We start from the raw sequence: 12,979 nt of genomic DNA, 5'->3' as shown, positions 1-12,979 counted from the left end.
TCCTCATTTGGAAGAATTTGAATAACATTATATCTCAAAAAATTACTGATTATTAACAGTATTAGGCCAAGACTTTATATTCCTTCAATAAGCCTCCCTCTGAATTCTGAGTTCTTCTGAAAAGTTCTGAAGTCTTTTTGGAAACTCTTCTGGAGGCACAAAAGTATTATTTCAGATAATAATCATTAAATTTAAAGTAAAGTATCTGTTATTTTGTTGTACTTTAAGGAGTTCTAATCCTAAAAGGATAAAATTAGAAAATGCTTACCTCTCCAAGATAGCATATCTGTTTATGTGCAACTTCAACAAAAACTTCTATTATGAGATTGACAGTTTCTGGTGTATTTTTGTAAACTTCCATCAATCCAATACAATTGGTAAGGAAGTCCATCAAAAAATTAAAAAGAATTGCTACATTGTCAATCTGGGTAGCCTCAGCAATGCCACACAGGGCCTCCAGTGTGGCAGTGATTTCCTGTTTGACTTCCTCTTGCTGACACATCTGCTGGAAGTTTTCTTGATTTATCACTCTTAAGAATCGCTGCTGAAGTGGCTGAAGAACCTATCAAAGTAAAGCATAAATTTTCTAAATATTTAATTCACATGCTTCATTTATTTCAACTTTATTTCTTCGACTTGAATAAATATTCCACTTTCTAAAGCATTTCTAATTACTGGAGGCAGAAAAAGCACTGAAAACAATATCTGAACCACATGTTACAGTCCCCATTTTAAAGATTTATTTGAGAGAGAGAGAGAGAGAGAGAGAGAGAGAATGAGCATGTGAACTTACAAGTGCATGGTGGGGGAGAGGGAGAGCAAATTTTAAGCAGGCTCCACACCTAGCATTAAGCCTGATGAGGGGCTTGATCACACAATCCTGAGATCATGACCTGAGCAAAACTAAGGGCTGGATGCTCAACTGAGCACTCAGACGCCCCTATATTCCTCATTCTGAGGATCATTGTAACTTCTGGTCTACATAAAGAAATAACACATAGTTCACTAGTCATTAGGGAAATTGATATCAAAACCGCATGCCTTTTAAAATGGCTAGCATCAAAAGGACAAGAGATACATGCTGGCAAGAATGTGGAGAAAAGGGGATCCCAGTGCACTACTGGTAGGGATTGTAAAGTGGTGCAGCCATTATGGAAAACAGTATGGAGGACCATGAAAAAATTAAAAGCAGAATTATCATATGACCCAGTAATTTCACTTCTGGCAATATATCCAAAGGAAACAAAAACAATAATTTGGGAAAACATCTGTACCCCACATTCATGGCAGCATTATTTACAATGGCCAAGACATGGAAACAACCTGAGTGTCCATCAATGGATGAATGGATAAAGAAGTTGTGGTACATAAGCAATGGAATATATAGCCAAAAAAATGAGAAAATCCTATCATTGCAACCACATGGATGAACCTTGAGGGTATATGTTAAGTACTTAGACAAAGAAAGACAAATACCATATGATCTTATACGAGGAATTTTAATAAAATGAAATAAGAAAACAAAAAAATCCCAACTCAGAAAAAGATTTGTGGGCAGCCTCGGTGGCGCAGAGGTTTAGCGCTGCCTGCAGCCCAGGGCATGATCCTGGAAACCTGGGATACAGTCCCACGTCAGGCTCCCTGCATGGAGCCTGCTTCTCCTTCTGCCTGTGTCTGTCTGTCTCTCTCTCTGTGTCTCTATGAATGAATGAATGAATGAATGAATGTATGAATGAATAAATAAATAAATCTTTAAAAAGAAAGATTTAAAAAAAAAGAAAGAAAAAGATTTGTAGCTACTAGAGATGGAAAATAGGGGTGGTAGGGGAAATTTGAGTAAGGTAGTTGAAAGGTACAAACTTCCAGTTGTAAGATAAGTAAGTACTAGAAGTGTGATGTACAACATGAAGACCAAAGTTAACACTGCTCTATGATATACAGGAAAGCAAACGATTAAAAGAATAGATCCTCAGAGTTCTCATCACAAGAAAAGTTTTTTCTTTTTATTGTATGAGATGACTAAACTTCTTGTAATAATCACTTCACAACATGTGTAAGTTAAACCACTTCCTGAAGTAATTTAGGTTCCAAAAACCATGAATCAGAGAACATGACTTAGTCAATGCCATTCACAGAATTCTGTCACTATCATCCTCTTCCCAATTCACTAACTGCCCAAACACCCCAAAGATGGAATTTAAGTCTCCAAAGGGCCAGAGAGTAAATATAGACTTTACAGAACATGTCATCTCTGGCTCAACTACCCAATTACAATTGCACTGTAGTACAGATGCAGCCAGAGATAAAATGTAAACAACTGGACATGACTGTTTCAATAAAACTTTATTTATAAAGAGACAGCAGGCTAGATTTGGTCTATGGGCTCCAATTTGCCAACCTCTGTTCTTCAGGTTCAAGCCCAAAATATAGCTGATATCTTTTTCCAACTCCTCTTAGCATAGAATATAAGTTCAGATAATCAGTCCTGTCCTGAGTGAATATGCATATTCATGAAGATATCCTAATTCTATTTAAAGCTATACATATGACAATATAATTATTTAAACTCTGGCCTGAAGTCACAGATGAATACCTAATTCTGTTACTCTGTTCCCTTCTCAGACATTAACAGCATTCTAGTCACAAGAACTACAGGCCATTCACTTACATACAATAACTCTTGGTTCCTGATTCAAAGCTAACTTACGTAAGGCAATGGGTCCACAGTGGTATTGAATTATGTCCCCCTCAAATTAATATGTTGAAGTCCAAGTCCGTACTACCTGAGAATGTGACCTTATTTGGAAACAGGATTGTTGCAGATATAATTAAATTAAGAATAGGTAATTAGATGAGACACCTGGGTGGCACAGCGGTTTGGCACCTGCCTTTCGGCCCAGGGCATGATCCTGGAGACCTGGGATGGAGTCCCTGCATCAGGCTCCCTGCGTGGAGCCTGCTTCTCCCTCTGCCTATGTCTCTGCCTCTCTCTGTCTCTCATGAATAAATAAATAAAATCTTAAAAAAAGAGAAAAGGTCATTAGGATGGGCCTCTAATTCAGTATGACTGGTAGGTATCTTTACAGACATGCACACATGGAGAATATTATGTGAAGATAAAGACAGATTATGATGATGCTTCTACAACCTAAGGAATGCCAAAGACTGCCAACAAACCACTAGAAATTTGGGGGAGAGTCTTGGAACAGCTTATCCCTCACAGCCTTCAAATGGAACCAACCCTACCAACACCTTGATCCTGGACTTCTAGTCTACAGAACTCTTAAGACAATAATTTTGTGTTGTTTATGTCACTAAGTTTGTGGTATTTTGTTACAGCAGTCCTAGCAAACTAATACAGTGGTTAATCTGCATCTCTTTATTCAAGACAAGGGGATATTTCACTGATTCCTTAGGCTCTCATTTGAGTTGTGGGCAAAAATGTGCCAACTACAGAATGACTGATAATATTTGTAAAATAATTCAACCTACTCATTATAAGGGAAAAGCATCGGAAAGGTATGACTGAAATGTTTATGTCTCCAAAGAGTATTTTATAGCAACACACAGGATAAGACATAAGAGGGTGCAATCAAAATAAAGGGAACTGTTACCTCCGTCCAATACTGCTGCTTGGTTTCTGTGTCCATATGTGCAAAACCTCCTAAGACAAGAGCCTTCATCAGTGTCCTCTGCACAGGACTTGACAAGAAATTCAGAGGTGGGCTTCGGCTTGCAAACTGCTTAGCTAAGTTCCACCAGTTTTCACACTGAATAACTAAGTTTGCCCTACAGACAGAAACAACAAAACATAAGATGTGTTACTTACATTGTATGTATACTAAGTAAAAAAAAAAAAAAAAAAAAAAAAAGGAAGGTAAATGAATTTAATTTTTGAAGTACAATATAGTCAACTTGGTATAGAATTTGGAGTCATACAAGTTTGTGCTCAAATCCCATCAGCTGTTTGACAATGTAAAATTTATTTACTGTCTCTTATTTCGTTTCCAGATTTGTAAAAAAGGGGTAACAACAGTAAAAACAGACCTAACTCTCATGGTTAAGATTGATATTATGATTAAATAAAATATTATATATAAAATGCTTGGAACAATACCTAGTAAATTAGAACTCAATAAATAATAGCCAAATGCCAGGAGTAGTAACAATCACATTCCTGTATAATGAGAAAAATGAGTAACATTTTCAGAGTTTGCTGTAGAAAACACTAAAAGCTCTTAACTTGCAAATAATTATCAGTTCTTCTCATCTTAAAAATGGAATAGAGAAAAAAAAGGAATAATAGGATACCTGGGAAAACTAAAAGATTATTCTGTATTAAAGTGTTTTTAAAACTATAAATTACTGGGGATCCCTGGGTGGCTCAGCGGTTTAGTGCCTGCCTTTGGCCCAGGGCGTGATCCTGGAGTCCCAGGATCGAGTCCCACATCAGGCTCCTGGCATAGAGCCTGCTTCTCCCTCCTTCTGTGTCTCTGCCTCTCCCTCTCCCCCCCGCCCCCCCCAAAATAAATAAATAAACAAACAAATAAATAAATCTTTAAAAAAAAACTATAAATTACTGAATTAAACATGTATGTTTCTTTTAAGATTCTTTAATGCCAAATCCTCAAATAGTCAACACAATCCTCAATTGTAATGAGGGAAAGCTCTATTTGCGTTTAAAGCAATAATATGATTTTTTTTTTAAGTACACTGCTCCAAAATGCAGGGACTATCTGGACCATAGAACCACATAACTGCCACTTAAAAGACTACACACACACACACACACACACACACACACACACACACAGCCTGCTTCCTATGATCAGCTTACCTTTCTCTTCTTTCCACCAAAGTGACAAGGAGCTGCACAGTGTCATTTGCAAGGTCCTGCTCACTACTCCACACTGAGAGGTTACTGATGACCTTTTGTAAGAGGTAGCCAATAATCCACTGAGAACCTTCTGTATCTGCTCCAAATGCTGTACTGAATGGTAGACTTATCTTAAGAGAGAAAATCAAATTTTTAAGGTCAGAAAGACCAGCTTCAAAAGAAATCTACATAAAAATCACTAAAATCAGCATCTAAATAAGTACTACTTATTTCACATCATTTTATAAATGTATTCATTTCTGTTAATGTCCAAAAAGGACATCCTCAATCCACTTACATCTTCCAATGCAATTTTTCTGTCAACGTTACAGTCATATTAACATACTTAATGGTATTTACACCAAATACAAAGAACATAAATTAATTCATTCCCAATAATTTATAAATTAATGTGATCTAAAAAAAAATCTAATGTGATTGCATGCCAGTTCTCCTTAAAGTGGAAGATGTCCAGCTCTTAGTTCCATTTTGATGAGAAAATCACCAAGAAAAATGTTTAAAATGTTCTCATTTCCATAAGTGTCATCATAAATCCAAACAAAGTCAGTTTTACATTCTGACCTGATCATATAGTTTCTCATCCACCAGGAGATAAGTCTTTGCCCAGCGTTTTAGAAACCAAACAATATCTTTGCCCATTTGAGGGCTTAGTAGATGAGTGAGATCTGCTCTTATTGCTCGAGATTCAACTTCTGAAACTCTTAGAACGGCAGATAACAACCTGTAGGTATAAAAAAGAAGTCATTTATTTATTTATTGACTGTTTAATCACATTTTTTCTTAAAAGTCCTTTTCCTGTTTTTCAACTCTCTGAATTTGGGCCAGACTATACTTGAAATTTTCATCAACACAGTGGTAGACAAATGTCCCATTTTACTTCTGACCTTTGAGGAAGTAGGAAACAAGAAAAAGAAGTCACACATACAACCTTCTGCGGATACTGTATTGCATTTCCAAGTCTCAGCATTACCATCTACAGATGTTTTTCACAATCAAAATGAAGACACAAAATTAAAAGTTCAGAGTAAATGTTATGTTATTCAGCACTTTGTCACTACTCAAAACTCCCATGGTTAGCAGTTTTCATACATTTGTCATTTTATGGTAGAAGATTTGGAAATTGATTTATCCAGAATGCCCTGAATATTGAATCTTATCCCTAAATCTGAAAGTCCTATATACTTCCTAACAAACTTGATTCTTAATGGTATTTTAAAATAAAAACTTGCTGAAAAAATTATCTATGTAAGTGTATACCTGTCCTCTCCTACACTACTTCTTCTTTTTTTTTTTAGAAGATTTTGTTTATTTATTCATGAGAGACACAGAGAGAGGCAGAGAGAGACACAGGGAGAAGCAAGCTCCATCCAAGGAACCTGATGTGGGACTTGATCTCAGGACTCTGGGATCACGCTCTGAGCCAGAGGCCAGATGCTCAACCACTGAGTCACCCAGGCATCCCAATGATTCATTGGGCTCTGTGGTGTTGATAACAGAGCATGATATGCAGTTAAGTTAAAAAGTCTTTGTTCTGGGGGTGGGAGTAGGAGAGAACATAATCAGAAGTGATATAGATTTAACTTGACTTTAGCTAAAAGGCAGAGGAAGAAAAGATGTAATTGAAAGAATTCATTTTAACACCATTTTATGGACATCCATGCCAGACAGGGATTCTAATCATCTGGAGTTTGGCTTCTGCTACTTTTCCTTATTGCTATCAAGATGACTGAAATTATCTCCTTGTAACAAAATCTTATCTTTCAGCTCTTTATCCAACTGGATGTCTTGAAAGTACTATTATTTAGCACTCTGTCTTTTTGAAATAACTTCTTCCCTTGTATCAAACAGGTGGTTTTTAAGTTTCTATCCCCAGAACATCTTTTTTCCCTATATATTACACACTCCCTATATCACCAGTGCTCAAATTTTCAAGAATTATTTTAGAGTAGATGTGAACAAAAAATGACTATGACCTCACAATACAGTTAAGTTGATATATCAGATTTTTCCCATAAGAATGAATAGTTTTAAATGATAAAACTTGCAGCGTAGTAAAATTTGAATTAAATAATTTTAATAACTTTCTAAGTTTATGCACAGGAATTTAATTATCAGTGTTCTGATACCCACCATCATCCATTTGAAAAATAAACAAGTTTTTCTTTAACAGTTGGAAACTTTACATTGTTTTTCTCCTTAAAAAATTTTTTTATTTCAAATTCATTCCCCCACAGATTATACATTTTAATATTCATTTATTGATAACACTATATAATTCTTTGAAACAAGTGTGTCTAGTTATTGAAACATAATTATACAAATTCCCAGTGATCAGAAGACTGTTTTAAAACATCTTTTGGATTATCTATCATTGCAATACTTATTAGTACACAATTAAGCAAAATATAATGCAAATTTAAATAAATTATTAAACATAAAATTTTATACATTTGTCAATGAAATTAATGTAGCAAGATTTTGTTTTTCCAAATTAGCTCATGTATCTGTGAAAAAATATTACTTATTGCTAGAATGAGACAGTTGAGCATAATTTGATTGGATTCCGTTTTTGTTTAAATAGAAATACTGAGAAAACATAAATGGAAAGCATTTTTAAAATAACAGGGTTCCTCAATTTTTGAACTTCTTCCAAGTTCTATGCCAAAAACCAGAGATCTACCACCAAAAATTATTTTTAATAATCTGTTAAATGACAACTTGATTTCTTCAATGTCATTTAATGCAAAGAGGTGAAAAACTTCCTGACTTACAAAATTACTGGTTATCCATTACTCAGTCATTCACTCCCAACACCATACTATTTGAAACTGTCCTTTTATTTGGCACCCTGTACATTTTTACATACTTGCCTATACATTACAATAAGGTTCAGAATGAGTGAGAAATTTTGCTTTTCTTTTATAAAGTGGAAGCAAGGTAAAGAAGAGTAGCACAGGCATTTTACAGGCAGATAAAGCTTCGGCCCCCTTAGCTCTTAGATCTTCACCGCCCCACCCCAGCAGTGGGCAAAATCCCATGGGGTTACCTCTGAAAAAAACATCCGCCTCTTTCTGTCCTTACTTGCTGATGAAAATGCTTCCTAACCTGCCTCGTCATCCTTTAAATCCATCTTCCACTGTGTAATTCTACTACTATAGTTTGATCAGTTCACCTCCCTACTTCCAATCTTTTCTACCATTTACATGTGAGCAACACCAAACTTCCCTTGCTTTAAGCCACACTCTCACTTCCAGACCTCTGCCTATGCTATTGTCACTGCCTGGAATACTCTTCACCTTCTGCTGTATGTTGCAAACTCCTTATTCATCCCCCTCAACTGTCAGTTTAAATGCTATCTTTTCCAAAAGCACCCCCTGATCCTTCCCCTGCCAACAGGATAGGTAAACCTAGGTGTTCCTCTATCACTCTTAACAGACTTCTATTATATTCTCAGATCCTGGCACACAGGGGAACTGTATATTCTCAGATCCTGGCACACAGGGGAACTGAAAAAACAGCTGATAAAGACATAAATTTTTTTTCATTACAGTGTAGTTGACATACAATGTTACATTCAAAATATTTTTAAATTGTTGATAGTTCCAATTTCTAATCCTATTTTAATTTTTTTTTAAGATTTTATTTATTTATTCATGAGAGACACAGAGAGAAAGAGAGAGAGGCAGAGACACAGGCAGAGGGAGAAGCAGGCTCCATGCAGGGAATCTGACATGGGACTCGACCCTGGGTCTCCAGGATCAGGCCCTGGGCTGAAGGCTGCGCTAAACTGCTGAGCCACCCGGGCTGCCCCTATTTTAATTTCTTAAGTATGCTCTCTAAGCATACTTTATATTTCAGATAGCACTCACAGTCTCCCATACTTTCACGTTAATTCTTTAGATTTTAAAAAAAGGTAATTTTTGTTTTCCAACCCTCACCTCAACCCTCCATAGTCTGTGCTCTCAGATACAAAAATGTTTTGCTCCCACACTGATACCTGAGACTGGCAAAAATTGAAAAAGCACTGAAAATACAAGGAAAGCATTCCTGATGGTACTGCCCAGGCAAGAAATGTGACAAAGGAATATAGTACAACAGCATCCTGAAATGAACTGCCTTTGAAATTAATATTTACCATGAATCAAGCCAAAGCAAATGCAATGATTTCTACAAGCACCTAACCTAATGCCTATAGTAACCCCCAAAAGAAAACTTTTTCAACAGAGCACTGATATTTTATTTCAAATGAGAATAAAATAATAAAGAAAATAAATTCTCAAACATTTTCTTTATATTAGCTTCACAGTTCATTTTTTTTTAAATCTTATTTTCTACTGCACGGGTATAAATGATATCCATGTATTTTTGCATTAAAATTAAAAATGGGAGGGGGACATAGCACCCTTCTTGAGTTACGGATTTGCAACTGACTGAGGAGGGCACTGGGTGTTAACTACATGTTGGCAAATTGAATTTAAATTAAAAAAAAAAAAGCAAAAACAAAAGGTAAATAGTGTACTGACTGTAGATTAGTTTAATTAAATATCTGATGGATAAAATATAATGAGAAGTAAAGCACCGGCCCACTACTGTGGGCTCGGTTCCAGACTGCCACAATAAAGCATATACATCATAATTAAAAAAAAAAAAAAAGCTTTTCATTACTGATATCTCTGCCTGAAACCTAAATTTAAAGATACTGGAAATGTAAAGTGCTATTTTCAAATCCACTTTTAGGAGGATATTTGGTCTAAGGTTTGATATCCCTCTTTAATTTCACCATTAAGAATTAATGAAAATTTTGCCACCATTACTATGAAGATTAAAGTGAATTCTCATCTGAGATACGCTACTGTCCTCTAACTTCACCTGACAGGTGCCTCAAGTTTCACATATTCAGGACAAATATTTCTATTTTGTAAGGTCAGAATCATAGTTTTCCTTAAGAAATCCATTGAAATGTAATTTTAGCTTTATGAACAAAAAATACTTAATATTCACCTGAGTTCAAGGAATCTTATATACTTTGTTTCATTCATTTAGGGTGCCTATACTGCGTCAGCACTGCTTTCTGATGGACAAGTGCTATGTTTGGAGTACTTTAGATCAAACGGCCCTGAAAGTCTCACTGTATTCAGATTCAGAATAATTTTACATTTGTTTTCCTCAGTACAGGATATAGCTGTCAGTTCCCACCAGAGTGGCATTACTTAGACATACTGAGTACTCGCTATCCTTGTTTATTTCAAGGCTTCTCCAAGTTTTATTTTCTTTCATGTATCAGATTTACAACGTGCCTAACACTCGAGTCATCTACCCATCAACTCAGAATTTATAAAACAGTATAAATTACAAGAGCACAGCTATAGAGTTCATATTACCTAATCACAGAATCTGTTCTGTTGTACCCTGGGATGGAAGAAGCCTTTTCTCCTGGAGATCCCAAAATTTGAAGTGTTGTATTAATGTCAACTTCAGATGAATGCTTAATGGAATATTCCATTATTTCTGGAGGTATTAGCGGAGTCTCTCCCTGAGTATCATCAGCTAAGAGGTAGCCTTCAGTTTAAAAAAAATTAAAAATGAACACTTAACAAATCTATATTTATCAAATTACACTATAAATGTTTTCAGTTTTATCTGACTTATATATATCATATTAAGTTGATGTAAAAGTAAATTATAAATGTTAATGATAATCTCACGTTTGATGAGAAGAAACTTTCTATTTCTCAGATAATTAACTCAAATACAAAGGACAAAGGATAAATGTTTTATTCACCAATTTTATAATTCATACTGACATGTAGGCTTTTTAATCTACTACTTTTAGAAATTTTCAGTAATATACTCTGTAAACTTAATAGGAATTCTACTATTATCTCTATCAAAAGTCAATATTTGGGAATGCTTTTTCAAAAATTAAGATTTTTTAATTTATTATTTAAAATACAGAAACACTGATAATATGGTTATAAAAGAAGACCCTAACAGTCAGACTACCTAGATTTGCATTCTGACTCCAAAAATTAACAGCAGAGTGACTACGGGCTAGTTTATTAAAACTCTCTCTCAGATTCTTCATTATAGGGATAATAATAATAAAAAATGTGGTAACAGAACTAAATCAGTGGGCTGTCCACATAAGACATTGGGTATGTAATTGGCATTAAATACACGCTAGCCAATATTTTAAAAAAATGCATCCACAGCTCTGTGATATACAGCAGCTGTACTCAAATTTCATCCAACACTAGGTATATACTTTTATTTTTAACATATGAAGCTTCTTCTAACATATGAAGTTTAAACTGTTCAGTGGCAATTACATTTTAAAAAGAAACAAACAACCAACCTGTAACTAAAATAAGCCAGTGAATATCTTCATACAGATCATCAAGCATTTTGTTGTCAATAGTGCTTGAACCAGGTGAAGCAAGTAATTGCTGTTGATGTTGCTGTAACTGACCATGGAGCCTTGTTACTCTTTCTTCTAATAAACTGAAAGAGGGGGGAAAAAACCCAAAGCTTCATAAAGTTCAATAAGCAAAGATCTAGAACTCATAATTTCCATTTATTATACAACATAAATTAAAATGTTAGCACAAAAATACATATATGAAAATATTTATTATAGTACACAACTGTTCTCATAGCAGTATAGGAATTGTGATTTATTGTTTATGACATAGAATTAAAACATTGCTTTACAAACAATCAAGGTTTACAACAGGCATTTGAAAATTGGTTATTCCAAGTTTTTATTGATATGGGTCAAATCATTTCTCATACCATGTTTTCCACAATCTCTCTGCCATCTATGCTGTAGTGCCTGGGCTCCAAATGTACAAGCCAAGGAATGCAATCATGAGTATGTTTCTGTCCATTTGTTCCAGTGTGCTGGGATACGGGGTGGGGGTGTTTAAAGTCTTTAAACACTTTAAGTGCTCTCCAGGGAATTGTGAATAGAGAATATTTGCTCCATGGGGTTTCTTTGGACTGTGTGTACCTTGTCAGAAGAGGTATACAGTGTTCTGCAGCAATTCTTCCTAGCATTCCTACACTGGCTAGTTGATCTGAAAACTGGTCTCGGTCATCCTCTTGAAGTTCACTTATTTCTTCTTCCTCACGAGAGGCCACACCATTGGCAGTCTATTATTGATGAAAGAAATAAAGAGTAAGGAACCGCATTCCTTTGTTCAGTAAATCATGCATTTCTGTTGTATTATAAAATAACTTCAGCACATCACATGAAAAGGAGAGACGGACACAGCCAGTCCAGTGGTCTAGGGCCTGCTATCTAACTATGCTGACAATACTAGCTGTTACAAAAGAAAGGGGTGGAGGGACATAGAAAAGAAAGAAATGGAGGGTATTACCCCCATGGTATACATATATAAACACAGCAAATTGCACTCACAACCCACCTCCCACACCAGAGAATTTAACTTCTGTCACTGAAAAGATCTGACTTCTTTAAGATACGTGGTCCTTTATATACAAGAAGTCATTCATATCACTTGACAACTAGGAAGACACAGGTGGGTACTGAAAACTGAAGAGAAACAGGGTAACTACAAGTAGCATCCACAAAACATGAACTCATTTAGAAAATGGGGCTACTTTTGCTCTCCATCTAGTGATCTCAGCAAATCTTCTGAAGAAGTTCCTCCTAAATTTCTAGTATTATACAACGTATAACAATAAAATAGATGGAACTATGATGAAATACATTTTTACTTACAATCTAGCTTGAAACTTACCAAATTTCTTGTGCCATCTGGAGCAGCGAGGTGGCACTGAATATAGGAATTGAAAACTTGAACTGCGTGTTGGGTAAAAAAGCCTTTATGGAAATGTTTGTCGTCTTGAACCAAAGTTAGCCAGGATTCTAGCAATTTGTCATATGCTTCCATGTATACCATGTCATCTTTATCAAGCTAAGAGAAAAGAACACTCATAAAACAAATGACCAAAGAAATAAGATAGGAATTATAATAATAAGTTACAGAGTTAGACATATAAATACTTTTGAGTTTTTCCTTTACCAAAAGTTCCCAATTATTGAGCTAATTGAGCTCA

The 12,979-nt window shown here is 35.3% G+C and overlaps 1 protein-coding gene and 1 long non-coding RNA gene across 7 annotated transcripts in view; one reads left to right on the top strand and one right to left on the bottom strand.

Moving 5' to 3' along the window:
* The window catches only part of XPO4 (exportin 4), a 122,524-nt gene that overhangs the window by 16,140 nt on the left and 93,405 nt on the right, over positions 1-12,979 (bottom strand). For all 5 annotated transcript variants that reach the window (XM_038573500.1, XM_038573497.1, XM_038573498.1 and 2 more), the window contains 8 exons: positions 12,661-12,837; positions 11,907-12,049; positions 11,253-11,398; positions 10,279-10,456; positions 5,459-5,618; positions 4,838-5,007; positions 3,615-3,789; positions 269-562 (listed from right to left, as the gene is read on the bottom strand). In XM_038573500.1, coding sequence (XP_038429428.1) covers positions 269-562; positions 3,615-3,789; positions 4,838-5,007; positions 5,459-5,618; positions 10,279-10,456; positions 11,253-11,398; positions 11,907-12,049; positions 12,661-12,837 — 1,443 coding nt within the window. The remainder of the gene's footprint in view (positions 1-268; positions 563-3,614; positions 3,790-4,837; positions 5,008-5,458; positions 5,619-10,278; positions 10,457-11,252; positions 11,399-11,906; positions 12,050-12,660; positions 12,838-12,979) is intronic.
* The window catches only part of LOC102157198, a 38,406-nt gene that overhangs the window by 20,646 nt on the left and 4,781 nt on the right, over positions 1-12,979 (top strand). The window lies entirely within an intron of this gene.

This window comes from Canis lupus, chromosome 25 (assembly GCF_011100685.1).
Source record: "Canis lupus familiaris isolate Mischka breed German Shepherd chromosome 25, alternate assembly UU_Cfam_GSD_1.0, whole genome shotgun sequence".
Taxonomy (NCBI): domain Eukaryota; kingdom Metazoa; phylum Chordata; class Mammalia; order Carnivora; family Canidae; genus Canis; species Canis lupus.
This window is presented reverse-complemented; position numbering and strand designations above follow the sequence as displayed.